At 38.8% G+C, this 27,990-nt stretch overlaps 1 protein-coding gene across 2 annotated transcripts; it reads left to right on the top strand.

Annotated features, from left to right (window-relative positions):
• Positions 1-160: 160 nt before the first annotated feature.
• LOC309708073 (integrin alpha-L-like) lies at positions 161-27,480 on the top strand. 2 transcript variants are annotated; one of them, XM_082535814.1, is made up of 31 exons: positions 161-486; positions 4,913-5,039; positions 5,868-5,950; positions 6,037-6,122; positions 6,209-6,323; positions 6,443-6,573; positions 6,687-6,829; positions 6,917-7,067; positions 7,239-7,374; positions 7,466-7,539; positions 8,751-8,865; positions 9,057-9,199; positions 10,104-10,250; positions 10,337-10,534; positions 16,565-16,695; positions 17,123-17,277; positions 17,365-17,531; positions 17,629-17,745; positions 18,149-18,219; positions 18,302-18,443; positions 22,433-22,528; positions 22,695-22,774; positions 22,853-22,933; positions 23,044-23,119; positions 24,130-24,237; positions 24,315-24,356; positions 24,841-24,966; positions 25,056-25,163; positions 25,243-25,284; positions 25,397-25,507; positions 25,631-27,480. In XM_082535814.1, exons 1-31 carry the CDS (start codon positions 438-440, stop codon positions 25,919-25,921), a joined length of 3,642 nt encoding a protein of 1,213 aa, XP_082391940.1. In that variant the 5' UTR covers positions 161-437; the 3' UTR covers positions 25,922-27,480. The 2 variants fall into 2 exon arrangements, with proteins under 2 accessions (XP_082391940.1, XP_082391941.1); XM_082535815.1 differs by lacking the exon at positions 25,631-27,480 and having other exon boundaries at positions 25,243-25,283; positions 25,395-25,467.
• The last annotated feature ends 510 nt before the right edge of the window (positions 27,481-27,990 follow it).

The following is a 27,990-nucleotide window of genomic DNA, read 5'->3' as shown; positions in this document are numbered from 1 at the left end:
GTTAAGAAGTCCTTGAAGGAAATTACTGTGCTGACTCCTATTCTGTTTAGTTTCTTTTGTTGACTCAGTAGACTGAATAACCGCAAACCGGTTGTAGCTGTTTTGTTCAAAAGACTCGGCTGGAGCTCTTCTGAAAACATTTAGATCTAATTTATGAGGGGTCCAGGGTCCTAGCTCATCAATCAAGAGCTATTTCTACTTTTTTCCATCTTTTTTCCCTTCAATAAAATTCTCACATTTCTTTTTAAAGAAGTGAAAAGTGAAGGATTTAAGGAATTGCCGAAAAAAGAGGAAGCAGGAAGCGAAGATAAACACTTTGTCGAGCGCACTGTCGTGAGAAATTTGTCTCTACCACCTGTTACGGAAACGCCCTTCACAGGAAGTATTGCACAGGCACATGCTTGAAGAAACTTGAGCAGCAGTGTTAGACCTGAAAGATGCACTGGCGACAGCACATCTATTTCCTCACCTTCGTGGTGATTGTTGGTAAGTTTCAAAATGATTGAATTTATTGTCATTTCTGAGATAGAGTTCATCTGCGGACAGGCATGGCTGCTTTGTATATTTTCATTATATTATTTTTAGAAGTCTAAATTTTTATTTTGATGAAAGAAAAATGTTTTGGTGTTGAAAAAAACTAAAACTAATCAGGAAATCCTCACAGGAAGAGTGTTTAGAACAGGAGCATGCTAGACACACTTTGAATTATTTATGCAGCTTCATGTGGATTTACAACTTAACAATAAAGATTTAATTGAGTATCCGGTTTCATTGGTTGAGTTATGTTTGCTTCAGTTGTGTTGAGCTGTAGAAAAGCTCATCCAAACCATCCGCCCAACCAGAGGGCTGAATACAGTAGATTCAGTGCATGAGGGCTGGGGGCTGCACGTGTTTTAATGTTACATTGACGGACTGGTCAAAGACCCTTCAGCTGCATTATGTTCACCGTTTTACTGCTGTTTGGTGCTGAGCAGATCCAGGTGTGTACAGCTGTTCAAGGTTCTGTGTCTTTAAAGCCAAACCAAGGAGCTGAAAGGTGCAAAGAGATGTATATATTTTTTAAATGAGTCATCACAGTTTGAGAATTTGATTAATTCCTCTTTCCTTTTTTATATTGTTTTTTTTTTTTAATTTCACTTCAGTTTCGCTAGTTTCCAAATGTGTTTCCTCATTTCATTTTAGTTAGTATGGTTTAAAAATGTTTAGTTTGACCCTGCGACAGATCTGGGTGTAGCTGAGACAGGCGTCAGCACGGCAACCTGTAAACCTGAAATGCTTTCTCATGCTTTTTGTTTTGAGACATTTAATAGGAATAAATAGGAAATAAATACGAGAGAAAACCAAGTGAAAATTAGCCAAAAATGTAGTGAATTAATATGATTTTATTTACCCGTAATAATACAGTGACATGAAATCACAAAATTAAAGCGATGGAGCAAAAAATAAAATAAAATTAATTAATTAAAAAAAAGCAGCACTGTGTAGGCCAGGGGTGGGCAATCTCAGTCCACGAGGGCCGGTGTCCCTGCAGGTTTTAGATGGCTAAATTAGCTCCTCAACATGTCCTGAAGTTCTCCAGAGGCCTGGTAAAGAACTAATCATGTGATTCAGGTGTGTTGACCCAAGGTGAGACCTAAAACCTGCAGGGACACCGGCCCTCGTGGACTGAGATTGCCCACCCCTGCTGTAGGCCCTACCTCGCAAAGTGCACGGACTCACACTCAGTTTAACCCCCTTCCCCCCATCAGTTTTCTGACACTGTTATCTTTGACACGTTTGAAAACTTACCAAAACAAAACTAGATACATTTCCTGTGCACTTTTTTTTATCTTATTTTTAAGTAGTTACACAATGTTGCTTCAGTTATCTTGTTTTTCTACTTTCTATAATTTCAATATCTATTTCAGCTCAACATTTGGTTTTATTTACTATACTAACCTTTCTGCATCTTTTTGTTCATGTAAATAATTTTCATGCTTCGTGGTTAATTAATTTGCTACTCATCTACAGAAATGAAAAAATAGACTAAAGAAAAGAAAACTTGTGACTAGGAATGGGAATTGATAAGAAATTTGTGATCTGGATTCCATTATCAATATGATATGACTCATCGATTGTCCCTGGGTTGTCATTGGCTCAGTTTTGAGAGTTGCTAAGCAGCAATAAAGAAGTTACAGTCATGCATCCATGCTGCAGTTCAAATGTTTGTGCATGTTTGTGAGGTAGTTCCTGTCTTTGTTGTGATCAGTGTTGGACTTATTACTCATAAAATGAATTATTACACAGAATACTTTTTTTTTTCAAAGTAATGCAACATGTTACTTAATTACTCCCAGGAAAAAGTAATTTGCTATACTACTCGTTACATTACGTTAATGTTACTCTGTAAAATACCTGAAACACTGTCTCATAATCACTATTTAACAGTATAAACTTGAGGCTACAGCCACACACACCAACACAAAATCCCTAATGACGACACACATTTCTAAGATCTTTCTCTTAGTAGAACAAAACTAACCACAGAAAGAAAACATGAAAACCAGCACAAAAGAATCGCCATGGTGATTCTGCTTTAGAAACATGAACAGGTAGAAAGGGAGGCTGCGGCCTGACTGCTTGTTACCTGTTGAAGTTCAGGGTCTGGTTGTCTGATCCCAGAGTGAAAGACCCCAGCTTTCACTCTGGGATCATGGTTAGCATAGCGTTAGCATGCTGTTTTTTCTTGTATTTGGAGCAGCATAATACGGTTGGTTCTGTCCTCGACACAGTTTTCCACATTACCGTTTATCTCGTCCAATTGTGCAATAAAAATAATATAGATGCTCATTTCCACATTCTAGACAGCGTCACTATTTTCTTCCTCTGACAGCTGAAGTGAAATCAGCTGCTGATAAGTGGGACCACAGGCAGGCAGACTAGTCCCATTCCTTCCCGGTAGTCCCATTCCTTGGACAATTCCAAGAAATGGGACTACTGGGAACCAGTTTTCTGCAAAAGCCTACCCCGACTTGTGACACTGATGTGCTACGCTTCTAATTTTGCCTCAGTTATACAACTATTTTTATCTTGTGTTGCTAAATGTGGTCAAGTTATGAATGGGTTTCCCAGTTGATTGGGCGTATTTTTGCAGCTTGTCAAAGTGCCTATTATTTCTTTTACATTTGCCTCTGCTTGTATTTGCTAAGCAGCACATCCTGTCTTTACTTGCACTGACACACATCTGCACAGTCGAGCACCTGAATGACGGTTTCACTCCAAGATTTGAAATAAGGTTAACAACGGTGGCAGAAAGCTGAATGAGGTTTTTTTCTGCTGTGATCTCAAAGGGGGAAGCCCACGAGGTGTATAAAGTCTTTAATGTTGCCATGGTGAGCTGTGCAAAGTATAAATTGCCTGAAGTGTGTCACTATCATCTCTTACATCTGCAGACTTCTAATACAATTAAGAAGTGAGCTCATCAGACATCTTAATTTCATCGGGGCGATCGTGGCTCAAGAGTTAGGAGTTCGCCTTGTAATCGGAAGGTTGCCGGTTCGAGCCCCGGCTCGGACAGTCTCGGTTGTTGTGTCCTTGGGCGAGACACTTCACCTGTTGCCTACTGGTGGTGGTCAGAGGGCCCGGTGGCGCCAGTGTCCGGCAGCCTCGCCTCTGTCAGTGCGCCCCAGGGTGGCTGTGGCTACAATGTAGCTGACTGGATGTGTAAAGCGCTTTGGGGTCCTTAGGGAATAGTAAAGCGCTATATAAATACAGGCCATTTACCATTTATCTCTATTTCACCACATCAGTTTCCTGTCAAAGTTCTTGTGGTTTGAGTTGCATTGTGGGTAAATGCCAGGTTTTGACAAGGGAGGAGCTTCTGTGAAATGACACAGATGGTATCTCTCGTCCTCCTGAACTGTGTCTTATAAGTACTAACTCTTCTCCAAAAATAGAAGTAACTATTTTGCGGATAAGATAAGAAGCAGGAGAAGAAGGGCGACTGCACTTAATTCACCAGTGCTTGGCTGAGATTTTCTCTGCGTGTCGGCTGTGATGTTGACGATGAAGCCTCGAGCAGGGCGTTTTTCAAATTGTTCATGTTTTAAAACTGGATGATACCAGAAAGGGAGAGACTGAGTGGGTGTGACTGTGAAAGTGCAGCAGTGAACTCACCCTCGTTCTTCTTCTTTTGGACTTTTAGAATTGACCACATGTTTTATTCTATATAACCCAAAAGGAACTAATGAGCGTGTAAACCTATTAGGACAGTGTTTACTGTCATCTCACCTGTGGCTGTTATTAAAAAGAATGTGAGCTTCAGGTGGTGTCACCTTGGCTTCACTTTCAGACCTAGAATTTCTGTCCTTTTATATTTTTATGCTTCTCTCTCTGACTGAAACTGTTTAAATGGCCAGCAGGAAGTGACTCCTCTAAACTGCACCCATGAGTCTGCTTCTAACAGTCCTCATCTTTCTTGATACCAACTTTAATACTTTCCTGATGAGTCGTTATTCTTCAATCATTTTGTGAAACTTGTGTTCCCAATTAGGGTCCAGAAACACATTCAGAAAGTGAAGTACACAATAATACTCATGCATTCACTTCTTTTCCAGCTAGATCCATACTATGTGATGTTATCCTGGTATCTCTCCCTCAATTGTCACTAAAGTAAAAAAAAAAAAAAAACAACTTAAATGGACAAAAAGGACAAAAAGCTGACTCTCTGATCTCTAACCTACTAATGAACACATGCTGTTGGGTAGTTTTTGGGGCGTATCCCTACCAACTATACTTAGTGCAACTTCAGGATTTATCTCTGATGTTTAATATATATTATTAAAACTTCAGTTATTTGTATTCTTCTTAAATGCAGATATTTTATATTTTAAAGTTGGTAGAACTTTTGATCATATTTTTCTCCTTTTCTCAGCTTCAACCATCCCCGCCTGTTTGGCTTTTAACATCAAAATGACAGAGCCTAAGAAACACGAGGGCGAACCAGGTGATTTCTATGGATACAAAGTGCTACAGTACAAGTCTGGTGATGGTAACAAAAGGTATGTTCGCTGAAATTAAAATGAATATGTGAGATGATTCCAGTTTAGCATTCGAAAGCCTCTTGTGATGGGTTGTGGTTTTGACTTGAGCATTGAATACTGCTGTGACTAATCTAACGCGCTGCTTAAAACAGCAAATGCGTCTTTTTCTAGTTAAAACTGTTGCTGTATTTCAAACCCAAATGTTCAGAGTAATTAGAGAAATGAAAAGTTTCAATTTCTGGGACATTTCTTTCAGTATTTTATGTACCGTCATTTTAGAAAAGCTAAGCCGCGACATAAAGAGCAGCCGGTTATTTACTATGGCTGTGGTAACGCTGCTAGAAGTGTTCAGAGTGATTCTCTGCTTGCTAACAAAAATCTTTCAGGTGAATTTCAGTCATGCTGATGCACTTTCAAAGTGTGTATTCACTCACCAGAAGCTTCATGCAAGACAAGATTATCGACTAATTATTGCATTTAAAAATCAGCAGCTGCAGAGTTAAATTAAAAAAAAATTTTTTTTTAAATAGGAGCACTTGTAGCTGCTTTCATTTTACTGAAAACAGTCAAATTAACCGAAAATGTTTAAGGTGGCTTAAGGAGCACAGCAACACACATAGCATGCCATCAAAATATTAAAGTTGATGTTGTTAACTCAAAATCAAAGCTGGGGTGTCGCACTCATTTAATTCAAGGGACACACAGAACCCAGTTTGATCCAAGTGATCTGGAAAAGTAAATGCACAACAGAGCTACAACATTTTTTTTCTATGTTTCAAAAAATTTGTATAGATCTGCCAGGACTTTGAACTTTTCCTGTTTAATTAGTGTCATCATTTTCCACAGGATAGTCGTCACTGCACCTCTCAGGCTAAATGGATCTGGAGGAATTTACCAACCTCACCAAAACAAGTGGTTCAACCCTACTGGTATCAACAGAATATTACACAATTTATAACTTACAACTAAATACATTACTGTAAAAGTTTGTGTATTTTATAATAAAATGCTTCAGTTGCAGAGGACCTGCAGTCAAACACAACAGCAGTCAAACATCTTGGCTTGTCGATCGCTGCTGATTCCTCCGGCTCCAGATTCACTGTGAGTAAATCACTCTCTCTCCTCATCACTGTGAGCAAAACAAATTAATATGCGGAGCTTTATTTAACTTTTATGCTCTGATTTAGGTTTGCAGTCCAAGTTTGGTGCATGAATGCTATGAGAACTCCTATCTGAACAGTATTTGTTATGAGCTCTCGGATCAACTCCAGAAAATTTCCTCTTTCAAACCTGCGTATCAAGGTAAAGTGTATTTTGAAAAGGCATTCCTTAATGTTCAAATGATGACTAAATTATTTTATTTTTTCATAAATTTTATGGTATTGGGATACAGACATATTTTTGTTTTATTATTTTTCCAGAATGCACCAAAAAGAAAGTGGACCTCGTCTTTCTGTTCGATGGATCAGCGAGTATGACTGAAGATGAATTCAACAAGAATAAAGATTTTATTGTGGATATAATGAACAGCCTGAAGAACACATCGATCAAGGTCACTGCACTACTGCAACATTTAAGCATTCACAGCTTTTATTTTTTACGATACTGTATATATAAGATATACTGTTTGGTGTCGTATCTAAATAATTTATGTTGGTTTTTCAGTTTGCAGCAGTTCAGTTCTCCACAACAGTCCACAAAGTGTTTGACTTCAACGACTATGCAGCTGGACGTGCTCTCGATAAACTTAAGGATGACAAACATTTAAAAACTCTCACCAACACACACAGAGCCCTCGAATTCATTTTGTAAGTTTTATTTAGTGTTAATGTATTCATGTTTACAGCTTCGTTTATTTTGAGTGTGACAAAATCTGTTTTCTACTTTTGTTTCAGTGATGAAATCTTTGACAACAAAGCTGCAGGCGCCTCTCCTGATGCAACTAAAGCTCTGATTCTAATCACAGACGGAGATCCCTCTGATACAGACAGAAAAGGGATAATTAAAAAATATGATGAGAAAAATATAATTCGTCTTGTTATTGGGGTAATGTCATATATCATGTCTCCTCTTTCTTCTGTTTAGTGGCTCCTTTTAATGTATTTAGTTTTTACTGTTGTGGGTCAGAACAAGTCTAATGTGTAGAACTGATCTTTTTCTTATGCTGATGTCAGACTTGGAACTCCTTCATGTTTTAAAGCTGTGTTCTGGTTTCAGATCAAGGATGCAAAGCTGGATAAATTTATGGCCATCGCTTCAGAACCAAAAGACAAAAATGCCTTCAAAATTGAGAATTATGATGGACTCAAAGGAGTACTGGAGAATTTTCAGAAAAAGATCTTTGCTGTGGAAGGTGGCGTCTAATTTCTTTCCCCAATTAAAAAGTATATGTTATCTTCCACATGTGCAGCTGTAACGTGTACTCCCTGATGATCCATATTTAGGTTCCAAAGGGGCTCGAGCAGGAAACCTGACTGATGAAATGTCTCAGAGTGGATTCAGCGCTGTTTTCAACAAGGTGAGCAAAATTTATCTGAGCACCTTAAACTCATCTGAAGATCAGAGTAAAGGCTTAGAAACCACACAACATGAGCTGAAGCTGAATTGTTTAAAGGCTTAAAACTTAATTTCTGCTGCTGAATAACTGAAAAAATGAGTCCAGCTGCATCAGGTCAGATGACACAGTTGATCTTATACATTCTTTTCTAATCATACCTGAGATTTCTGTCCTCTTTCTGTGGTCGCAAATTTTGAAGCCATCCTGATAACCTTCTCCCACCAACGATGTGGAGATCCAACCTCTTTAGATACAATTAAAATCAAGACACTCAAAAAGATGCTCTGGAAAAGAGTAGAATTCTTGGAACAGAGTTTAATACACTGAATCATATGAACAGCAGGAAAAATACATACAGACATTTAGCAAGAAAATTACAAAGCAGAAAGCAAGCAAAGCAAAACCCTGGGGTGTACAGCCTTATGCACAGACAGCAGAGCAACACAGAGACGGACAGAGAGAAACAGCAGAGGGGAAGAAAGTGCTGGGGGTGTCCTCTGGTCCCCTAATATATAGGGACCAGTATCCCCGCACCCTGCTGCTGGGTAACTTTCTAACCCGTCCAAACACAGCTGCAGGGGTCAGGTAGCGGCCAAGGTCTTGGCCAGAGGCCAGTCAGGACTCCGGCTACCCTTTGGCTTTGGCTCATCACAACAGGTCATGACACGGTCAAACATCACACATTAATCCTAATTATTAAATCTTACACAGCAAGTGGCACATAACTACATAGGTTACATGCTTCAGTGTAGGTTCAAAGTGTGTGTGTGTGTGTGTGTGTGTGTGTGTGTGTGTGTGTGTGTGTGTGTGTGTGTGTGTGTGTGTGTGTGTGTGCTTATATCATATGGTATATTATCGTGATGTGTTCAGGATCTCTGTTACAATGTTACTGTTTTGGTTGTGCTGCATGAAAGATGTTGAGTGTGTATTGGGGAAGGTTAGTTACCGGAGCTGGAGAGTGAGTTATTCAGGCAAACTCTCAACAGCATTAATTGCCCTGTTACTGTAAAACTTTAATAAACCATGGTGAAACAAAATGCCTTGTGCTTAAGACTCTACATGAAAGTTAAAATATGGATGTTCAGTGCACATAGATATATATATATAGTTACATAGTTATACATATCATACAAAAACTCACCACATTTCCACTTGTGCGTTCCTGTTTTTAGGATACACTGATTCTGGGTTCAGTGGGAACAAACAGCTGGCGTGGTTCTCTCCAAGAACGTCGAGATAAAACAGAAACAATTGAGGATCAAGAAATGGAGATGGACTCCTACATGGGTAAACTTTATTTACACATTATCTGATGTTTCTTTTTTAAAAATAAGATTTCGTTATTTGGCTCAACACTACAACAAATGAACTCTGGAAGGTTCCAGTCTAAATCAGTTTTAATATCTTCCAAGTACAACAAATACACACATTAGTTTTTCAAATAAAAACATGTTGTGTGTTATATTTGCCTCTTGCAGGATATTCTGTCTCTGTTGGAGAGAGAGGTGGTGTTTCTTTGTATTTCACGGGTGCACCCCGGTTTCAGCACACAGGACAGGTTGTACTTTTCAAACAAAACAGCAACAACTGGATCCCAGCACAAAGAATAACTGGAGACCAGGTCAGTACCTTTTAATTGTTTTTCTTCATATGGCTCCGTTTGACTTTGGAAGTAATTCTATGTCTCCATGTCATTGTTGATACCTGATTGTAGTGTTGCCTTGAAATAAATGCAAATATTCTTGATCAAATCTACTGTTATTTCTATTTTAAATCACTTCTATGTGTAGATCAGCAATTCACATTAACAATTATAGAAAGGTGCTCTATATTATAAAGTAAAGACAGTGAAATATTAGAGAACCACAACAAGCAGACGATCAGCATGATCAAACACTTGATTGAACTCTAGTAACAGGAACAGACCTCTAGCAGACTGGTTGAGATAAAATAAGACAGAAAATAAGAGCATGGAGATAAACCACAAATGTCAAACATGACAAAACACAATTTAAAGGAGAGAGAAGACAGAAGTCACCAAGTTGCAGTAATGATGTCGTACAGGGATTGAAAAGATGGGAGTGAAAGAAATATGAAATGCATCACTAGTAGTCTGAGTCTAAAATGATGATAGCGTTCAATGTTTGCAACTTTCCAGACTTGTGCAAAGGCAAATAAACTCTGTGGCTACACAGAGGAAACCAAAGAACTTCCTTACACTGGCACCTTGTTTGATTTAATAAAAACAGTTCAAAAATAAAACTTGTTCAAAGCACCGTAAAGCATTAAACTTACTTTGCAGGCATACATGTCGGTTTCTGTAACTGTTTTTAGGGATTCTTGTTTTTGTCAGCATGTTTATTTTGTTTTGTGAAATCATATTTTCTGGCAGTAATATTGTGTTTTCTGTACATGAAGCATTTTCCCTGCATTGATGATTTTTGAGGCACATTTTTCTATATCCCTAAATGATATAAATCTATAATTAAAACAACACTGAACTAATGATATAACTAACTTGTCAGATCGGTTCCTACTTCGGCGCCGAGCTGTGTTCGGTGGATATTAACTCAGACGGTGACACTGATTTCCTGCTGGTGGGAGCGCCAACGTTTTACCAGCTTCAGGAGAAGAAAGAAGGTCAGATCTACATCTACACTCTGACTGATGAGGTGAGCCACCACTTTGTGATATTACAGTGTGACATTCAATGCTTTCATGATCAAACTCAATGAACTAATCTCCTCTTTTCTCATAGCTGCAACTGAAAAGTGAACTGATTGTGATGGGACCATCCATGGGTAGATTTGGCACCACCATATCCAGCCTCGCAGACCTGAATGGAGATGAACTCCGAGACGTTGCTGTCGGAGCTCCGCTTGAGGATGATAACAGAGGTGCTGTGTATATCTACCTTGGAGACAGACATAGAGGGATACGCAGCACTTTCAGCCAGGTGAGAGACGGACATGGAAACCACAGTAACCATAAACAGCAATGGGTTTGGAACAAGTGAAATATTTTTCAGTAATTTTGAATTTACTTTTAAAAACATTTTTCTGTCTCAGTCTTAACACTTACATAAGTTACATTCAGCAACAGCATCGTAGGAACTTATACAACTTATAAAACCTCATGCGTGTATAAATGGACACAGAAGGACATAGCCACTGTGACATCACTATAATTTAAGCTGAGAAAAGTCAAAATATCAAAGTAACATGAGAAACTTTTTAAGTTTCTCAATCTTTGACTTTACTAAATCAACATATTTAGCTGACTTTTCTTGTTCATCCAATAACAATATTCCTCTGAACTTAAAAATAAATGTTAAACTAAAAGAAAGTGAAATTCTTGTTTTTGCTATTAACAATGTTTGACAGCTTACTTATTTCCTGTTTGCCTTTTTTTTTTTTTTTTTTGGCCACAAGATTGGAAAAATGGGAGCATCACTTAAAGAAAGATGTCTGCTGTTTACATTTTTTTTAAAAGGGGGAAAACAGAGGATCAGATCAGAAATGTTCTTGCTAACCTGACAGGAATGTTGTAATTAGTAGGGGTGCAACGATACTCTTATCGATATTGAACCGTTCGATACAGTGCTTTCGGTTCAGTACGCATATGTATGAACAATACCAAATACATTTTTAATTTATTTTATCAACTTTCCTTCTGATGATGCTGTCTGTGTTGAGCGCTCAGTGGATCTGCGCTCGACAGTGCAGCCTAGGCGGAGTAGTCGAACGCAGATTCACTGAGCAGGCAAGCTAGCGAGACAGAAGTTAAGCTCTCCTTGCAACATGGCAAATTGAACCTCCCCCACCCTCATTCAGATCTGGCGTTTGGAACTATTTTGGTTTTCATGTGATGTATGACCCTGAAGGTAAGCGCGTCATGGACTAAAGTAAAACAGTATGTTGGATGTTCCACGCAATGCTCAATTACATGGGTGGGAGCTAGTGTGTTAGCGCAGTTAGCTCGTTAACGTGTTGGCCGTCCAGCCCCATGCACGGGCGATCTGCGGTAGCTCGTTAACGGAGATTTGCCGTGTTGTGGCGTTAACGTCATTTCAACGAGATTTACGCTGACAGCACTAGTGGGAACATAACAAATATGACTGCACATTTACGCTGACATCATCCTAGTGCAAAGACAAGTGGAAGCAGACAAAAACAACAAACACGCATGCTACAAACTTTACCCGAGTCATTTAGACAGCCGTTAGCACATGATTCTCCTTACGGGACCTGATATGTTTAATATGCTGCTGAGAATATAGCCCAGAAGAAGCGTATAGTATAGCTTTTATTTTGGAAAGAGCCATTTCTCTGTAATAAACTCTCTTTTCCAAAGATGAGTGATTCCTTAATCAGATACAGGGCTCGCAAAATCGCCTGCCCAACGTCCAGGGGCTAGCGATTTTTCCAGTCGGGCTACCAAAATCTATCTCTGCCCTGCCTGTCGGGCTATCATAGGAAGGAAAAATATATGTCAATGCTTTTGTATTCTTTCGGAAATGTAGCTGGGTAATTATGTCATTGGCATCGGTGAGCCACTGTCAATATGTGACATATTGAAATCGCGTTTGAATTTGCCCTTGTCTTTTGCTTTCACTTTGCAATCACGTGAACTGTGTATAGAGAGCGATAGCACTGATTGGTGAGTGATGATAATTTGCGCACCAATTCCTCTGACATCGTCTTATCAATCGTTAGCTTACTACGCAAACATGACAAGTGAAATCTCCCGCAGCTTAAACATGTGAGAGGTTGATCGAGCAGAGAATCGCTGAGCGTTATGTGAGTGCGTGTGTAAAAGCAGCAGGATATATATTGTAGCGGGTCAGGGCTGTTCGGGGTTCTGTTTGTACAGTTATGTTTTGTTTATGTTGCCATAGTGACGGGTGACGCCCTCTCGCTGCTACGGTGTGTCCTTCCTGGGTCAGAGGGCGCCCTGTGTGGTGTTGTTGTTGTTGTTGTTGTTGCTGTGCTGTTGCCATGCTGAGCAGTTAGCTAGCGACAGTGTTCTTCTGCAGATGTCAATAAACGGCTGTGCTCCCTGGCTAGCTCACGGGAAGCAAGACCAAACGACACCTCCGTCTCCTCCTTGTCTGAGCTCGCCACATTGGTGTCAGAAGTGGGATGATGGTGGCACCCCATGTTCTGACCCCAGTGACTTTTCCCCCGCCGGTCGTGACCATCCGGTGCGCCAAAAGAAGGCACCTGGACATTTGCAGGACTTTGTGTGGGGTAATGGGGTCGTCGGGGACGACTGACCCCTTAGGTGGGGGCTATGTAGCGGGTCAGGGCTGTTCGGGGTTCTGTTTGTACAGTTATGTTTTATTTATGTTGCCATAGTGACGGGTGATGCCCTCTCGCTGCGACGGTGTGTCCTTCCGGGGTCAGAGGGCGGCCTGTGTGGTGGTGTTGTTGTTGTTGCTGTTGCTGTGCTGTTGCCGCGCTGAGCAGTTAGCTAGCGACAGTGTCCTTCTGCAGATGTCAATAAACGGCTGTGCTCCCTGGCTAGCTCACGGGAAGCAAGACCAAACGATACCTCCGTCTCCTCCTTGTCTGAGCTCGCCACAATATTTTAGTTCTGCTGAGCCAAATAAGACAGGTCAGGGTGAAGAAGTGACAGCCAAAGAAAAGCTTACCACAAAACGAAAAAGTTATGACAAATCAGACTATAAGGCAAAAAGAAAGTGCAGCTTTATGGTTTCATGGACAAAAGAATTTCTGTGGCTGCAATACGACAAGCGAAATAACCAGGGCTGCACATAAGTGGTCCGCAGGTGCGCATTCGCTGTCAAAATAAAAAAAAAACGGGCACAAGATAAGAAGTTGCAACGCGTGTTTGCATACATAAGATTTTCAGGAGGAGGACAGACATTTGTTTAGAACTCTTAAAGATGTCGAAGAAGCTCCTTTAAGCAATTACTGTGATGTTACTCCACCTCCAAAGAAATGTCAGAAGGAGTCCGAACCACAAAAGAAGCACGTATTCTCGGAAGAGTAGTTGCAGGAGGTGAGCTGGCTTCAAACAAATGATGAACGCACAGAGATGTGGTGCAGAATGTGCCGTGAAAATGTAATAAATGACAAATTAAAAAGGCATGAACATTTTTTTTTATTGAAAAAATATCGAACCGTGACACCAAAGTATCGAACCGAACCGTGAATTTTGTGTATTGTTGCACCCCTAGTAATTAGGTCAAGAAAAATATTCAAGTGTCTGGAAGTAATAGTCAAAGGTTGTTCAAGGTTCAAGGTTCTTTATTTGTCACATGCATAGTTAAACAAGTATAACACACAGTGAAATGTAGCCTGACACGCTCGACATGTGCAAAAATGAGGGGGGGGGGGGGGGTAGAGGAAGAACATTTTATATATATATATATATATATATATATATACACACACACACATATTGGGTGAATGTGCAGTAGTAGCAGTTGGGGATACTACTGTCAAAGTGCTTTACAGGTCAGCCAGTGAAAACAACGGGGAAAATAGAAATAGGCTACAAAAAAACCACCACCACCAGTAGGCAACGGGTGAAGCGTCTTGCCCAAGGACGCAATGACCGAGACTGTCCAAGCCGGGGCTCAAACTGGCAACCTTCTGATTACAAGGCGAACTCCCAACTCTTGAGCCACGATCGCCTCTACGCTAAAATAAAATAATGTAAACTACAATAAAACAGAAAAACAGGGTGTTAATTCAAGCTAAAAGCCATCGTAGTGCTTTAATCTGCTGAGTCAACTGAGATTAAAATCTTTTAAGGTACAGCTGGCCATGAATCCCATGATTTTAAGTATCATTTCAAGTAACAAAAAAAAAACCTTTAACAGCACAAATCTCCAGCAAGTCAGCTCAATCTCTGAGCAGTGTTTACTTTTAATGGAATAGTATTTTATTGTATAATTTAGTACACATTACATAATTTTGTATTACTGTAATGTTTTCTTCATTTGAATATAGTACACGTGTAGCATTCATTTCATTGTTTACTAACTAACAACAACAACAACAACAAACTTTATTTATATAGCACATTTAAAACCAGTGGTGTACAAAAAATGCTTAACATACAAGAGGGGGAGATGAAGTAACAGGGGAGGATCAAGGCTGTGGCAAAGTACCAACATGCTAGCATGTTAGATGGCATTTAAAACACAGAAGCAAAAGAAATCCATATAAAAGCATAAAAGAACAATATGTGTAAAGGATAAAACAGTCAAAAATTTTAAAAATGATTAAAAGTAGTTAAGAATGGACTGAAGATAGAAATAAGCATTAAACTAACTAACAACCAGTCATTAACTGGTAGAAAAGGTGAGGCTAAATAAGTGGGTTTTTAACCGCAGTTTGAAGGATTGAATGGAATCAGACTCGCGGATAGCAATGGGGAGGTTATACCGTAGACCGGGTGCAGCCAAGGCAAATGCTTGGTCACCTCTAGTCTTCAGCCAGGGTCTCAGCTGTACCAAGAGTTCCTGGGAAGATGATCTTAGTACTCTAGTAGGCGTGTATAATCTAAGTAGCTCAATGAGGTAGCTTGGAGCTATATTGTTAATAATTCGGAAGGTAAGCAGCAGGATTTTGAATCGAATGCGATACTTAACGGGAAGCCAATGCAGGTCAGCAAGGACAGGGGTGATAGAGACACGCCGCCCACTACCAGTAAGGAGACGAGCCGCATTCTGAATTTGCAGTCTATGGAGAAGAGTCGAGTTAAGACCAAAGTGAAGGGAGCTGCAATAATCCAACCTAGATGTCATGAAGGTGTGGATAAGCTTTTCCAGGTCCCTATGCGGGACATAATGCCTGACTTTGCTAATAAGACACAATTGATAGAAGCAAGATTTGACAACAGCAGACGCTTGTTTGTCAAATTTTAAAGAGCTATCCAAAAACACACCCAGGCCATTAACAGTGTCGGTGAGGAAACTATCAAAGGAACCGAAGGCATCACGGAGTTGGCCACAGGGAATACTACTGTCAAACACGAGAGATAAGCGAGCCAATCTTTGACTTTGCGCAAGCACTCACGAAAACCGTGCAAAGACATAGCAGGATCATCAGTTAATTCGAAATAGATCTGTATGTCGTCAGCGTGACAATTATGTGCAATGTTGTACTTCACAAAGATGCCTAAGGGGAGCATATACAGTGAGAAGAGCAGGGGGCCGAGGACAGATCCTTGAGGCATGCCACACGAGAGAGGTGCAGCAGAGGAGAGATAAGGGCCAAAATTGATCGAGAAAGAGCTATTAGAAAGATATGACTTAAACCAATCTGGGGCGGCACCTCTAATGCCAACTGTGTGTTCAAGCCTCGCTAATAGGGTGTTATGATCTACCATATCAAAGGCCGAGGATGGATCCAGTAGGACCAGGACTGAAGAGCGTCCAGAGTCAGCAATCAGAAGGAGATCATTGAGCAAGGCTGTTTCAGGAAAGAGAATGAGGCAGCTCAGTCTCTTTCCTTTGACAAGAGTTTCTACCAATCCTACTATTAATGATACTAACTAATCATGTGAACATATTCCAGCTGATAAAATCCTGAAAATACAAGCCAAGGGCTTCAATTAACCTTCACATGAAACATCAGAATAGGAAACAAACAACTTGAGCTCATAGATTTTGACTTTGGAATGATTGCTGATATTTGTGAAACTGTTGATCTCTGGAATTTAAAAAAACAAAACAAGCAAAACACAAAAACAGCCAACTGTCTGTGAGTGGAAAAGGCTTAGATAAAGAGCATCGAGGCGACTGTTGTTGTCATTTGGTGCTGTATAAATACAATTAAATTAGAATAGAGAGGATGGAGGAGAATGGGCAAAATGTCATGTGAAATCTACATCACAAAGAGTAGCATTTCTTATAAGACCTTTGTTAAATTTTAATGTAAATACACCGTTTTTCTCTGCCATACAAATATGTGTGAAAACACTTTTTCAGTATTGAAATCTCTTATTTCAGAGAATCACAGGAGACAAAATAACACCTGGGATAAGATTCTTTGGACAGGCCATCGATGGGGGCGTCGGCATCAAAGAGGATGGCCTCCCAGATATTGTGATCGGATCACAGGGCGCTGCTGTTGTCTTAAGGTAGGGTTAGTGTGCTTAGTGTTAGGGTTACAGCTCCCTTTGCACAACTCTTGTGCTTTGAGTTTTAATTTGGGGGGAAAACACAAAGTTTAAGTTGTTGTTGTTGCCGCAAATTGCTCCATAATGTGTAGATGCAGTTTTTTGCAAATTGGTGAATTTCTGCCCATCATTACCTGTGAGAAACTCGACCACTTTCTCATTTTAAACATTTGATATTTTTTATGTTCTGTTGTGAATAAAATATGGATTTATGGATGCATTCTGTTGTTACATTTTATAAAGTGTCCCAAATTTTTCAGATTTGGTTTTGTATATAAAATAAAGAACTAATGTTGCTATACTGTATTATGTCCTGATATATAAAACCTTAGTATTGAAAGAGGGCATCATTACTACTTTCTTATTACTGTTCTTAAATGTCTTTCAGCTCCAAGCCCGTCTTTAATGTGATGGCTCACCTATCTTTCCACCCTAAGGAGATAAGCACAGAGAAACTTGACTGTCAGGGTGCAGAAGGAAATTTACTTATGCTTACCTTAACAGCCTGTTTTGAAATGGTAGAAGCAACAAAGAGCAAACAAGGTAGGAGCCTCATTCAGTAAACCATTTAACAGCTGCTGACTGCATCCTGTGAATGCATTATTGTAATCCTGCTCTGCGGGTTTACAGGGAATGTGAGCTCTGGACTGAACATCACATACATGTTCGCCGTGGACCCAATGAGACAAAAACATCGAGGTTTCTTCACTCAAACTGATACGAAAACCAGGAGTCTTACCTCCACCTATGAGCTGAAAGATGAAATGACTTGCTTAAACTTCTCCATCTACATGCACGTATGAAGCTGAATTCATAATATTTGCACATATTCTCAATCTGATCAAAAGCAAACCTCGTGTTTATTGCTCCTCTCTTGTTGCTTTTGCTTTACAGAAATGTGTGATCGACACGTTGTCACCGATCAGCATCAAATTAAACTTTTCTCAAGCTGACAGTGAGACTGCTAACATCACCCTGAACATGGACAGCAAAAAGCAGTCTGCTGTTGAGGTACGTTCTACATACAACATCAATATTCACAAAATTGACAAAGCTGCATCTACACATCCACTATTTTGAGTGTTAAATGAACACTTTGACAGTGTTATCAGTAGCCTAGTCAGGTTTAAAGATTAACAACGACTAACACTGAGCATTTTCAAACACTGAAAAATAACCTAAAATGTTAGGGATATTCCAGTGTTAGAAAATCAGTACTGCTTAGTGTTAGGCTCCTGTTAAAATATAACACTGTCAGTGTTCATTTAATACCGGAAAGAGTGAACCTATATAGAAACTCTCTAGTGTCAATTTAACACTGTACAATTTTACCACATTCACCACCTCAGTTTAGTGTGTTAGGAAGGAAATCTTTTTTCTGGCATCAATTAAACACAAGTTTTATTTTTCGCAGGTTCCTTTTGAGAAACAATGTAGAAAAAATGACACTTGTATCGCTGAACTGGATGTCAAATTCAAATTCGAGTATGTATATCTACAAACACGACTCAGATATAATACGATTAATGTCATATGTTTAATATTAGGTGTTGTTTGTCTCTCTCAGGACTCCGACATTATTGGTGACAGAAAATAACTACTTCAATGTGACTATACATTTGAAAAATGATGGTGATGACTCATACAACACCAGCCTTATAATGTTCTATCCTCCAGGCCTCTCCTTCTCTAGGATGACTCTTATAAAGGTAACTATAAAGATACATTACAAGACAATACAGTTTTATTTAAATAGCACGTTTAAAAAGGCACACCAAAGAGCTTCACAATGATACAAAGAATCAACATAAATCAATTAACAAAGTACAGATTAGGCACTAGCACTAGCACAGACAGAAAGGAGGCACTAATAGACCAGAAGAGTTAAGTAAAATGTCAATTCAGAAGGAAGGTCAGTTCATGGATACAAAATCTGAACTAAAAAGTAAAAAAAAAAACAGCAGTGAAATTAATTATAAGTTTATTGAAAGGGCATTAACTGGTCGGGAAAGTCAGGTTAAATAAGTAAGCCTTCAATCTTGATTTGAAGGATTGGATAGAGTCTGGGGCATGAATAGAAGCGGGGAGGCTAGTCCAAAGGTTGAAGCAGCTGAAGCAAAGACACGATCGCCTCTGGTTTTCAGCCTAAACTTAGTTTGGGCCATCACGCACGACAAGGAGTGTACAGATTGAGAAGTTCAGTGAGACAACTGGGTGCAAAATTATTCAGAGTTTTAAAGTAAGTAGCAAAATTTTTAACGATATTTGATAAGTAACCAATGTAAATCAACAAGAACGGGAGTGATAGGATCAAATTTTTTTAGCTCCAGTAAGAAGGCGAGCCACAGCATTCTGAACAAGCTGTAGCCTATGAAGAGAGACAGATTGGAGACTAGGGATGGGTATTGATAAGATTTTCACGATTCCGATTCCATTTTCGATTCTGTTTAACGATTCGATTCTCTTATCGATTCTTTTTTAAAAAGGAGAACACTAAGGTCGATTAGCTTAGAACTTTGTTTTATATCTTCTCTTTGAACAAGATAGAAACTTAGGAGTAACATGGCCTTACAAACCCAACAGTGAGATCTTAAGAGATCCAGCCTACAGCTCTTCAATGGGGCGTCACAGGGTCCCCAGGAAAAAAAATGTAAAATAATAAAATAAATATTCTTCTGTAGCAATAACAAAGTATAACATAAATTATTCTGTAGCAATTACACAAGAATATTCAGTAATGTCCCTGCCTACAATTAAACACATTCACTTACCGAAAATCATCTGCTGTGGCAAACGGGTGCAAGCCTTTGACCACAAACTCAGTCACTGCTCGGTGACATTCGTCTATCCTGGCCTGAAAGGAGACGCTACCGGTAGACTGCAGTGAGAACTGCCAGCATCTGAGCCAGACTCTGTCTGTCTCATCATGGTCACCTCAATGCACAGTAATGGCAGGTTTTGTAATAAGGCAGATCGCGCTAACATAATATGCACTGTTAGTTGATTATTTACCTGCCGCATTAACGGGAGAGGACGTGCAAACGTTACCGCTGCTGCTGGGTTGAGATTCACGAGTCCGGAGCGAATTAAAAACACGACATTCATTTAAGGTCATCGTGTGTTTTGTGAGCAAATGCTTTTGCATATTCGTAGTGTTTCCTCCGTTAAATGAAATATCTACTTTGCAAGTATTGCAAGTTGCCCTGTTGTCATCCGTTCTCGTAAAGTATAACCAAACTTTTGAGCGTTTAAGCCGCTTAGGCGCCGTGTTTCCTGCCAGATAAATGACGTTCCGCGACGTGGTGACCTCATTCGGGGCGACTGGAATTGATAAGGGAATCGTTTGCAAAAATGGCAAACAATTCCAAGGAATTGAAACAGTGGGAACCGGCTCTCAACAAGAACCGGTTTTCGATACCCATCCCTATTGGAGACCACAGTAAAGAGAATTGCAACAGTCTAACCCGGAGGTCACAAAAGCATGGATACCTTTTTCGAGGTTCCTGTGTGGTATATAATGCTTAGCTTTAGAAATCTAGCGAAATTGAAAGAAGCCAGATTTAACTACAGATGGAGGAGATATCCAAATATATAGAGAGTGAGAGTTAGCAAGAGGCAACAAGCTGGTCTCGAGGAACATGGCTATTGAACACCATAATTTCATTTTGTTTTCTCATTTAAAATGAGAGAATTATCCGACAGCCAATCTTTGACCTCTCTCAGGCAAGCCAACAAGGAGTGCAGTGACAATGACAGATCATCAGTCAGTTGACAATAAATTTGAATGTTGTTAGTGTAGCAATGATGAGAACTACTGTATTTTTCAGAAACACAGTATTTCTGAAATGCCACTTTTCAGAAAAACCTATGGTCACGAGCTGTGGGTAGTGAGTGATAGAACGAGATTGAGGATACAAGCGGTGGAAATGAATATTAAACTGTAAAATTATGTCTCAAAATGGATTAACACTCATCGCATACAAGACCTTGCATATGATGAAGAGGAGTTTAAATTCTACATTTAACAGAGAGCCGTATGGGAGAAATAGGCTCTGTCTTTCTAGTCCTTTCAGTAATCTCACTGCAGTATTTTGGATTAACTGAAGGCTTTTCACAAAGCTTATAGGACAACCTGGTTATACACAATAGAGTTTACAGGTTGCAGGGAACTCGATTTTATGTGCATTTCTGTGCTGTGTTGCACAAAATCTGATAAGTTGCCTTAACTTCCTTCCTGTGGTTGTCCAGTAATGCATTTCCTCTTCTTTCTGCTTATGTCTTAAAATCCTAAAACTCACAATCTTAACCAATGTTTTTGCTGGGAAAAGGGAAATTAAATGAAAGGTTACTCATATCTGTTGGGTCTAATTACAAATGAATGAAAACCATAAGAATAAAATAATACTTTGGTGGAAAACTGCTTTTTTTTTTAAAATGAAAAAAGCAGATAACCTTACTGGAGCCACTCAATGCATACATCTATACAAACCCATTTTAAGAGGATCAGTTGTTCCCTTCATTGATGGTGCATGTTCAGCTCAGTGAAGTGATCACTGACTGATCCTCGTATAGTGACCACTGTGTAATAAAATGCAGGAGAAACTAAATGCATGCAATCTATTTTCATTTGCACATCAAAACAGAGCTCAGCATCAACAAGGTTATGAGCAGACGGTTTTTGGAGACATGTTGGCAAGTTTACTGTGTTTTACTGATGAATACGTTATTTTTGTCATCACGGACTTCTAGAACATTTTGAGATTGGCAGTATTTGATATCGCTTACGGACATGAACAGATTGCGACAGGTTGAATATAATGTCTTTTTTATAAGTATTTTTTAAGCATATTATACTCATTTAGTTCTTAGAAATGCAAAGTCAGTCCACCGTGAAGCATAGCACGATATTTCTTCTCACCTGCTCTTGTCAGGTTAAAGTGATGTTCAGTTGCATCCTTCCCCTGTGTGTGAATTTAGGACAACATCAAAGCAAGTGTTTCAAAATTTTAAGATTTTAGTTCATTACGGCACAGTGTTTTACACATGCTGTTCTTCAGATCATTAACAAGCTGCTCCGGTGTAGGTTTGGGCTAATCCATGGTTATTTTATGGTTCTTCAAACATAAATGCAGCAGGTAATCAAATAATTATTTGCCCTGCCATAAAGACAAAGATGACATTATGCAACCTTTCGTTAAGCCTAGTCAGCTTATCACAGAGAAAGGCAGAATCTTAAAATGTCCCTTCATACCCACATCCTTAAAATCTTTCCTCTAGACAGTTCTTTGAAAAATGCTGACAAAATATCACAAATATTCATATTAAAATATTAATTTTCATATGTAATTATAGAAACTTCCTGAAAGCTGACAGCTCTGCACATTTAACTGAACTGTCTCAAACTACTAAGATGGACTAAACATCATATATATGCATGACGGGGTTAGGGTTAGGATATATATATATATATATATATATATATATATATATATATATATATATGTGTGTGTGTGTGTGTGATGATGGTCAGGTTATACAATGCCTCGGTGACCTCCACTACACTATGCAGTATAGCTTAACCTTCAAAAGTTTAAACTTAGTGTTACCTGCAGTGTATCAAAGGAAATGTCACAGTAGGTGTAAAAACTTTTATTTTAGAGTCTCAGCTCATACCAACCATTTTCTTTTCTTAAAACAGTCATCAAGACTAACAACGCACGACTGCCGGGATCAAGAAGAACGCAACAAAACCATATGTGGTGTGAGCCAGCCTGTGTATCGCAGTAGATCCTACGTGAGTCATAAAACATCCAGATACCATCCTAACAGACAGAAGTGAAGTTTCACAAATGACCAAGTCTCTGAAACTTCAGTCTTAGCTTCCAGCTTCTCCTCCTTACATCTTTTCTCTTCATCTGTGAATCAGGCCTAACATCTTTTTCATTTCTTCCCACAAAAAGGCAACGTTTCAATCTTCCTTCCATGTCATGCATAATTATGAGTGGAATGACAAGATGTCCATGATAATTGAAGCAAAAAGGTACAACAATCTACTGCATAAACATTTCTCTAAAATATTTATTTTGATATTTACAAGAAATGTCTTTTTCACGCTCAGTGATAATCAAGACTCAAACAGGACCAGCACCCTCACCAAAAGCATCCCAGTGCAATTTGAAATTAAAATGATTTTAACAGTGTAAGTATCACTATTCACATAAAATATTATGTGTATCCTTATGTTTAATCTATTTCTACAAGTCAGTAGTTGTATAATTGTTCAGTGGCATGCTGCGATCATCTTTTCAGGAACCAAGACAGCACTACCTATCTGAACTTCACCTCAGATGAGACTGCACCTAAAGAAATGAACATTACATACAGGGTAAGACAGCGGTCCACAACCTTTTTTGCGCCACGGACCGGTTTAATGTCCAACAATATTTTCACGGACCGGTCTTTAAGGTGTCGCGGATAAATACAACAAAATAGACTGACACGACCAAGACAAAAACTCGGTATTTCGTAAATATAATAATAATCGTTAACTCTGTGTAATTGTGTAGCTTTAGCGTCCTCCTCTCTGCCCCGTAATGCTCTCTGGTCACCATGGTAACGCGTAAATATTTCTTTCAAAATAAGATCTTACTTTTCCCGTGTTGTAGTTGTGTGTACAACTACAACACGGGGAAAGACCCAGGGAAACAGAGTTAATGATAAAAACACTGAAAACCATACATTTCACACCCGAGCTTCAACTCTCGGGGCCCTGTACCAAATGACTCATGGACCGGTACCAGTCCGTGGCCCGGGGTCGGGCACCGCTGGGGTAAGACACATGACGACTCTGTAACAAGAAACTATCCAACTCAACTGGTGATCAATGATCTCATTGAATACTTTAATTGTCAAGATGCAGTTTTAAAACCATATTGATCTTCATTTAGTCAGGGTGACACAAAATCAGATGTTAGCCTATCAATAATTTGTTTCCAGAGTTCAGGCCCGTTCTTCCATAGACTGGTTCTATAGAGCCAGAAGTATTTTCATAACCCTGTGTATCGCCCCCTGGAGGCCATTCAAAATAATGCAAGTTTAAGGAACTTTGTTGGCTTCACTTTTCAGACCCAGAACCTACGTCCACCTTTTATACTGTCTGTGGTTTAGACCAAGCCTCAAGTGGCCATTAGAGGAGTTGATGGCTTTCCCGTATTGATTTCAGTTTTCAGCTGATCAATCAAAATTATCGATCATGTTCTTGCTAAACTAAACTAACTGGTTGTAACTGACTGATACAAGGCTGTTATCAGTATTTTCATCTGATTCTCATCAGAAAACTGAATATTTCCACATGTATTTATTTAAAATGACCATTTTGTCTATGACAATTTACAGATAGATAACACTGGTTTTAAGGAGTTTCCTGCAACCATCACCCTGGAATTCCCAACTCAACTGGAGCATAGCTTTGAAATGAAAAGCTATCAAATCTTTGTCAAGGAGGTAATTTTGTGTCTGAACACTGCTGCTCCATATGAAAATATAGAACCTTAAAGCTTACCATACTTTTTCTCTTTAAGAACAAAACACAGTGCACAGCCACTACTAACCACAAATTTAAGGTAAGTACAAGAGATTGAATAAAATATTGAGGTCTTGTAAAATTATTAATACCTTAAAAGGAAGCTGTTGTGCTAATGCTTTTATTTATTCGTGCTTGGACTCTATTAGACTAACTTTACATGACGCACAGTTCAAAGTAATCCTTATCTTATAAATGACTTTGCAACAACCTCTCAATTCATCCTCCATTTAAAACAAGAAGCTTTATCTAATTTTCTTTCCCTTAACCCAACTTTCTTCGGATTGGCTGCCCCTCAAAAACAGAAGGTTTGAACAGCTGGTTCTTCTGTATTGACAATATTCGATAAAGCAACTATCAGGGACATCAAACTGAGTGTTTAGAGAATACTTCCAACTGTACTGATGTAATTTAAAACATCATATTAGTATCCACAATTACTGCAGTGTATTTATGACAGATGAAGAAGTAATGAAAAGAATAATACGTCTCATTTAAAACATTTTCTTGGGGTTGTGGAACAGAACTGCTTACCAAAAAATAAGTGCGTGGCCATCGTCTGCAACACTTTCAATTTGAAGAACTATGCATCTGCTGAGTTTACACTATCGGGAAAAGTCCACTTTAAAGAAGCCGCACAACAGGCAGCCGTATGTACTAAATACACACAGAATACACATTACACATATATAAAAATAATAAATTACTTAAGATTAATTAATCTGCTCTTACTTTACAGAATGTTGCTTTTCTGAAAAAATACACTGGAGACAGCAGAAAGATTAACTTTGTAAGTTCTGTACATGTTGGCTATGACGACGCTCGGTATGTGCTGAACGATCCAGAGGTATGTTTGATTTTGACCACAGCATATTTCTGTCATTGCTTTTCCAGTAAACCTAATTTATTATATCTATTACCCACAGAATAAAGACCATTTGACACCATTCAAATTTCCAACAAAAAAGGTACCTTCAGTCTTTACATGAATAATTATTATAATTATTCAAACTATTTACTAGAGTGATGTTAAAAATGGTAAGGCACTACTTTGAAATCTTGTGTTTTCTCTGCCAACAGACTGAAGTTCGGGTTGATTTCTTTATCCTCCCAAATAAAATGCTGATCATTTTAACTGGAGCCGGTTTGGGACTCTTACTTCTGATCATAATCACAATCATCCTGTTTAAGGTGAGAGTTTATACTCAGCCTGAAGACTGTTATCTTTATATCAAGTTGTCTGAATCTCCATAACTGCACTGAGATCACCAAATTGCTATTTGGTCTAATGATTCTCTTTGTGTCTGTCACAAGCTCGGTTGCTTCAAGAGGAAAAAGTTTGGAGAAGATGATCTTGAGGATGACACTGTTGTAATACCAATCCCTGCTTCAACTGTAGGGACTGATAAGAAATCTGAGAAATCTTCCAATGATAATCAAACACAGGAAAAATCACCTCTCATCTCCTCTGCCCCCGATGATGAACAGATCAAGCAGTCAGGCACTGATAACAAATCTGATCAACCTTCTGAGGAAAATAAGGTTCATGATGATGGTGCTGCTGAGGAGAAAAAGGATGAAGCTACTGTTACTATTAACGCATAAAGTCAAGGAGGATTTGGAATATATGGAACATTTGTTAGTCTTAGTGACAGTTTAGCATAGTTCAGACTGGACACAAGTAGAAAACGTGATTTAGGGGTATGATCTGGGTCTGTGTCCCAGATGACCCCCCCATATTTTTTAATTCTCTTATTATTCTTCATGAGTTGCAACACATAAACCACAGTGTAAAACAGTTCAAATTTTGATTTGCCTGGCTACAGAAGAATTTCGCACTTTGCCTCAGTGCATTGCCTTAACTCGGTGGCATTTATGGATTATGTTCACGTATGGTTTAATCTTTGGATGAGAGAGCTTTAACCTGCATTTCACAGTGATTTCTGTTAGGGTTCCTGAGCTCATACACTGATGCCAGAATCATGCCATGCAGCATATAGGTTTATGAGATTTACAAATCAGTGCATTCTATTTCTACTTTTTACAGTACTCTTACTGTTTCTGAATTAGGTTTTTACATCTCATGCAATAATTGTGGGTTCAGCTACATCAGGGAAAAATCAATGACACCAGACATGAAGCTGAATAAGCATCAGATGGATTGGCTTTCTACAAATGTTCAATGGTCACAGCACAGGAAAACATCAGCGAGTTTGTAGACACCTCCATGAAGGAGGCTGTTCATGCCAGACACAAGAGGCAAGCACTTCTGTTTAATATTCTGTTGAGATGTGACTAAAGAGTCATACCTGTAGCAATCCATAGTTCATGCAGAAACCCAAGGTTTAATAATTGTTGTTCATGTGACTGTTTAACACAACTTATTTAACACGCTTAATAATTCCTTCTCTGCTAATGTCAATAGCCTACCATGTATTCCCCATTAATGCACATTATTTACATTTTGATACACTGTAATATTTTTAATAGTTACCACCTATATGAAAAGGCTCTGCTGCCTTCTGCACAGGTATTTATTCAAAAAGCACTTCACCTTGTATTATATCTGACTGTGTTTAATATGTTGATTTTTGTAGAGTAATTAAAATTTTGAATAATTGATTCTGATCTCACTAAATGAGTTAATGTGAGTGAGAAGATCTTTAGTTCGTTACAGACATGAAAGTTAGGTAGACAAAAGTGTTGATAATAAAAAGTTTGCAGGCCGGATTGACAATAAACTTCATAAATTTGGGAGTTTAAATCTGAGATTACATCAGATATTTAGAAATTGTGGATGATGTTGGCAAAGTAAGACACCAATTTTAAATGTAGAAAATGTAAATGAAATGTAGATATTAAAGGGTGGAAAACAACATGTTCCTTTAATTTCCCTAATATTTTTAGTCTACTGTTGTTTGCATATTTGTACTTTTAGTTTGCTTTTCCGTGTTTTAAATGTCTTGCCTTTACACTGTTAATTTCCATTGGAATATATCCTAAGATCTGTATCCATGTGAACATGAATTATGACTTTTTTTTTTCTTTTTAAAAGAAATTCTGTATCTTAGTAAAAGTGAAATAATGTTTGTAAGATAAACAGATGCACAAACCACCTTTGTATCTGCAAATGAATAAAGACAATTTCCCATGTCATATATGCACTGACATGTGAACTGAGGGTGTTATCTCGGGTGTAAGACCGACTAAATCCTTAAACCACATGATTTTGGTAAAATATCTGGATATTTTTGGATACAGATATAGAAAACTCAAACTGTTTCCTTCTCTCGCTCTGTCCCCTGGTATTCTTCTGAACTTGGCCAACTCATGATATGGTCAATTGTTTTTTCTCCTACTCAGCTGTCTTCCTCTCTAACAGTTTTGAACTTCCTACAATAATTCAGCTGTCATCGTGTAAACTTGACCCACTAATCTTGTTGAACTTTCCCTCCCCTCTCTTGGCTCGTTGATAGTTAATATCGCACACTCCTCTCTTATCTCTGGTTCTGTTCTATCCTCTCTTAAAACTGCAATAATAACTCCAGTTTTGAAAAAGAATGGTTCAGACCGTACCGTTTTAAATAATTTCAGGCTAATTTCAAATTTGCCCTTCCGAGCCAAAACTCTCGAAAAAATAGTGGCTGTGCAGGTTCATATACACCTCACTGGAA

Source organism: Aulonocara stuartgranti (assembly GCF_965226115.1).
Source record: "Aulonocara stuartgranti genome assembly, chromosome: 6".
Classification (NCBI taxonomy): Eukaryota; Metazoa; Chordata; class Actinopteri; order Cichliformes; family Cichlidae; genus Aulonocara; species Aulonocara stuartgranti.
Note: the sequence above shows the minus strand (reverse complement) of the source record. Positions and strands in the feature narration are given on the sequence as shown.

Excerpts from the sequence above, each read along its gene's own strand:
- LOC309708073 (XM_082535814.1), top strand. The coding sequence starts at position 438 with ATGCACTGGCGACAGCACATCTATTTCCTCACCTTCGTGGTGATTGTT. Across the intron at positions 6,574-6,686 it reads TGAAGAACACATCGATCAAG|TTTGCAGCAGTTCAGTTCTC; the intron begins GTCACTGCACTA and ends TTGGTTTTTCAG. Across the intron at positions 17,746-18,148 it reads AAAAGCAGTCTGCTGTTGAG|GTTCCTTTTGAGAAACAATG; the intron begins GTACGTTCTACA and ends TATTTTTCGCAG.